This window comes from Oryzias melastigma, linkage group LG15, assembly GCF_002922805.2.
Source record: "Oryzias melastigma strain HK-1 linkage group LG15, ASM292280v2, whole genome shotgun sequence".
Classification (NCBI taxonomy): domain Eukaryota; kingdom Metazoa; phylum Chordata; class Actinopteri; order Beloniformes; family Adrianichthyidae; genus Oryzias; species Oryzias melastigma.
In genome coordinates, this window is record NC_050526.1 from 16403793 (window position 1) to 16408915 (window position 5123).

Consider the following 5123-nt stretch of genomic DNA (forward strand, 5'->3'; position numbering starts at 1 on the left):
TGAGGATCTGAGGATCTGTGGATCTGGAGATCTGTGGATCTGTGGATCTCTGGAGGTCCGGTGAGCTCCAGGATGATCCTGCAGCAGCTTCACTGATCCTAAAACGCTGACAGACATCAGATGATCTCCTCAGAAATTTGACTCTGGACCTCCTGCAGTTAAAACTTCCTTAAAATCTAGACTTCAGAGAACAGAACAGCAATCTCTAGTCCAGGTAAGACACTTTTGGTTCGTCTGGTTCAACTTTTGAAGGTGTTTATCAAACTGACAGAAGATTTACAGAACCAGAAATTGTAGATTTAACTTCATGATTACAGTACGTTGAAAAGCTCATAAGTTTTGTTTCTATGTGTCTTCTGTACATTCTAATCACCAACGTTAAAGACAGAAACACCTGAATGAATTCAGCCTGTGTGATAAACTTTCTAAAAATGAGACGAGATACGAAAAGATACGATACTAGAAGATGTGACAAGATCCAACATGATGCGATAGGATAAGATACGAAACGATAATATATGAGGAGATACGATAAGATATTAAATGTTAAGGTAATAAAAAATAAGATAATAAACAATAAGATAAATGATACGATACGATAAGATACAAAAAGATAATAAATGATAAGATAAAAAAACAAAAAGATATGATACAATAAGGAATGAAATGATAACATATGAGAAGATACAACATAAAAAGTTACAAAAAGAAGCGATAAGATACGATATAATAAAGTTCAAATAGATACAATACAATAAGATACGATGAGACACAATAAAATATGAGACGGTATGTTACAAGAAGATACGAGAAGTTACGATACCACCAGGCCCGGCCCTGGGCATAGGCAAGCTAGGCAGCCGCCTAGGTCACCATCTGCTTGATTTTTTTTTACTGTTTAACACGCCATTCATTTTGTGTGAAAATTAAAAAAAAGGTTATAATTAAAACCATGAATAAAATAACTCAAACGTTTCAATAATTCAAAAAGTGATTCTTATTCAATAATAAAGAATCAATAATTCCTTACCTGACCTAAACCCTGTTGGAGCTAGACGGGGGTTGGGGGGGTTGGGGGGGGGGTGTTTTCTGTTAGAGCTTCTTTAAAACTTTAAGAATAAAGAAGCAGCAAAACAAGCCCTCAGGGAGAGCTTTAAGGGACAAAAAACAAAGGAAGAGGAGGAAGAAAACAGACTCAAAGCACAGATTTTTGTCTGGGTTACTTACATTCAATTGCTTGAAACCCCCCTTATTTCGGTAAAGAAATACTCTTTTTTTTGTTTGTTTTTTTTGTCAGAAAAGAAGAATTTAACTGGCGATCTAGTTTTCTTTTTCTTTCCCATTTTTAAAAACCTTTATAACAGAATTTTTACGCCTTAAAACCTCAAAGACTGGAGATAGCTGTTAGAAGATCAACCATGCTGACCCACCAAATGTGGCTAGGGCGGTCGCCTGCTATTGCTGAGGTTGAGGGTTTGCGTCCAAGCTAGCGAAGAGATTTGTTATACTAAAAAGAAATTAGGTGATTATTATTTAATTCTTGAGAATTAAATAAATAATTAAGAAGATATGACACTATAAGATAATTTAAAATACAAGAAGATAAGATACCATACGATACAATAGAGATACGTTATTAGGAAACACATCAACTGTTTACTGCTGTTCTGTCTGAATGCAGCTGTGTGTTCCTCTGGAAGGTTCTTCTGTCAAATCTTAAACCAAACACGTCAGTTTGAGTCAAAAAGAATCAGATATTTGAGCTCAGAATGAGGACTGTCATGACATGAAGTTGAAGACCTTCCCAGCATGAAGCTCCGTGTTTTCAGGCTTGGAGATGCAGAGCAGCTGCTGGTGTCACTGAGAGTCTGGACCTTTGGATCTGCTCAGGATGAAGCTGGGAGGCCGACTCTGCACCCTGAACGTCGGCGGTCGCCGGTTCTCCTTCCCGGTGGAGCTGATGAAGCGGCTGCCCCTGAGCCGGCTCAGCCGGCTGCACAGCGGTCTGTCTGAGAGCGAGCTGCTGGAGCTCTGCGACGACTACGACCGAGACAGGAACGAGTTCTTCTTCGACCGCCACTCGGACGCCTTCAGCTTCATCATGCTGTACGTGCAGCACGGGAAGCTGCGCTTCGTGCCGCACATGTGTGAGCTGTCCTTCTACAACGAGATGCTGTACTGGGGCCTGGAGAGCTCCGACCTGCAGCTGTGCTGCCAGCGCCGCCTCGACCAGCGCATGTCAGACTGCTTCGTCCACTTCTTCCCCGAAGAGGAGCCCCAGGGCCCGGAGGAGCCCGGGAGACGCTGGCTGGACAGGATGAGGAGGACCTTTGAGGAGCCCACGTCGTCGCTGGCGGCACAGATCTTGGCCTCTGTGTCTGTGGTGTTTGTGGTCATCTCCATAGTGATGCTGTGTGCCAGCACCTTACCCAGCTGGAAGGCTGCAGAGAGTCTGGACCAGCACCAGTAAGACCATTACATTCTCATGACGACAGTGATGTTAGACATAACTTATTTACTATTAAGTGGAAAGCTTTGAGATTATTTTGTTTCTTTGCCAGGATCATCTTTGGAATTTGATCTGCTTCAAAGTTAAAATCAAAAACTGTTCTAAGTGTTCTGGGCCCTTTAAGTTCTTTTAGTTCAGGGGTCCACAAACTTGTTCTTGTGAGGGCCACATAACCTCTCTGATGGGGACCGGGGTCGGTTTGTAGGCTAACAGAAAAACTGTAACAATCACCGCCTAAACGCAAACATTTGTGGTTTCCCAGAAAGCCACACATAAACAATTTTTAAATAATTCATTTCAGTAATCTTCATAGAAAAAAAGAACACTAAAACATTTTAAAAACTATAGATATATAACATTAACTGTGATAATGCTAGTGTGAACGCTGTAAGCTGAAGATGCTGAAGCTGATAGCTAGCTAACATATAATCGTAGTGCAAATTAGCCTAAAAAACTAAAAAAAAAAGGGCTAAATTAGCAAAAACAGCTAGCATATAGCTGAAATGTTAGCTCGATGCCAAATTAGCCTAAAAACTGAAAATAAATTTTAATTTAGCCAAAACACTCCAAATTAACTTAATTAATCTACTTTACAGTTTAGCTAATATTTCAGCTACATGTTAGCTGTTTTGGCTAATTTAGTCTTTTTTAAGTTTTTTTTTTGGTCTGTTTTGGAGCTATTATTAACACACTGGCTGTTTTGGCTAATGTAGCCTTTTTAAATTTTTTTTAGCCTCATCTGGCAGTTAGCAAATATTTTAGCTGCTTTCAGCTTCAGCATTTTTAGCTATCAATTTCAGCATCTTTTATCAGTCAAATTCAGCTTCCAGCATTCACACCAGCATCATCACAAGTAGTTCTATATATCTATTTCATAATTACGTTAGAAATTTACAGTTTTAAAGTTTTAAAAAAGTAGTTTTAGAGTGTTCAATAAATTTTTAACCCTTTTCAGCCCGCGATCTCAGGTGTGTTTTGGATTTTGGCGTCTTGTGCTTTTGAGTTCGACAGCTCTGATTTAAGGCCGTATTCTGAGCCCTTACTGCCGCTCTGCACTGGTTTTTGATTTTTGCCTAATAACAAAATAATCATAATTTTAAAAACCACTTGATTTGACAATAGATCAATAGATGACTTTGAATCCTGGATCGAGCTGCAGTAGATGGTTCTGATGTTTCAAGTGTTCCCCACAGGATTCTGATGGTTCTGATCACTCTAGACTCTATCCTCGCTGATGTTCCTGTTACCATAATCCCAAGGTTTTGTCCTCTGGGTGAGATTAGACCCTCAGAGTAAAGTCTAGAGTTCCCTGCATGTCGCAGCCCAAACAAAACCAAAGTGAAGAAGACGACAACATGAAGGATGATCAATAATTCAGTTGAATCACAGAGATGAGGGTCCAAAATCTCACAGATGGAGCCTAACACTCCATGACGTGTTTCCTCACATCATTAAAAATAGACAAATAGTCACTTACAAAAGACTTCTTGAAGCTGATTGGATGAAATGTGGGTTCACATGAGTTCTCCGCTCATTGAACTGCAGCTTTAAGTCTTCTTGTTGTGAGAATAACACTCAGTGATCGTTTTAGTTCCACACAGATGTGTCCTTGTTTCTCTGATTGGCTGTCCCTGTCTGTTCTCTCCTCTCTTCTAATTGGCTGTCCCTCTCTGTTCTCTCCTCTCTTCTGATTGGCTGTCCCTCTCTGTTCCCTCCTCTCTTCTGATTGGCTGTCCCTCTCTGTTCCCTCCTCTCTTCTGATTGGCTGTCCTCCGGAGGATCGTCGAGGCGGTCTGCATCGGCTGGTTCACGGCGGAGTGCCTGGTCCGTTTCCTCGTGTCCCGGGACAAATGCGAGTACGTCCTCCGGCCTCTGAACATCATCGACCTGCTGGCCATCATGCCCTACTACATTTCCGTCACCATGACGATGCTGACGGGGGAGAACTCCCAGCTGCAGCGGGCCGGGGTGGCGCTGCGGGTCCTCCGCATGATGCGGATCTTCTGGGTCATCAAGCTGGCTCGTCACTTCCTGGGCCTCCAGACTCTGGGCCTGACGCTGCGCCGCTGCTACCGGGAGATGGTCATGCTCCTGGTCTTCATTTGCGTTGCCATGGCGATCTTCAGCGCGCTGGCCCAGCTGCTGGAGCACGGCTTGGACATGGAGACGGGAAACCAGGACTATGCCAGCATCCCCGCCGCCTGCTGGTGGGTGGTGATCTCCATGACGACCGTCGGCTATGGTGACATGTACCCGGTGACGGTGGCGGGCCGTGTTCTGGGCGGCGTGTGCGTCGTGAGTGGCATCGTCCTGCTGGCACTCCCGATAACCTTCATCTACCACAGCTTCGTCCAGTGCTACCACGAGCTGAAGGTCCTCTCGGCTCGCAGCTGTCGACCGATGCTAACATCTGAGGATGAGGACGGCGAGGCTTCGGCCGACCCCGCTCACGCCGGCGACTCACCAGAAGCGTCCTCATCCTCACTTCACGACGAATAAATAAATATTTCTGCTTCCTGTCAACAAGCGCTGAACTTCCTCCCATCTCAAGACGGATTTGCTCCTGTAGCGCCACCTAGTGGAGAGAGTTTGTGTCTGGTGAGGTCAGAGCGAC

At 43.7% G+C, this 5123-nt stretch overlaps 1 protein-coding gene across 1 annotated transcript; it reads left to right on the top strand.

Annotated features, from left to right (window-relative positions):
• Positions 1-1829: 1829 nt before the first annotated feature.
• LOC112161452 (potassium voltage-gated channel subfamily G member 3) lies at positions 1830-5035 on the top strand (the record flags this gene model as incomplete). Its single annotated transcript, XM_024296552.1, is given in 2 exon segments — positions 1830-2466; positions 4288-5035. Coding segments are annotated over 2 exon segments (1296 nt in total). The 3' UTR covers positions 5009-5035.
• Positions 5036-5123: the final 88 nt, after the last annotated feature.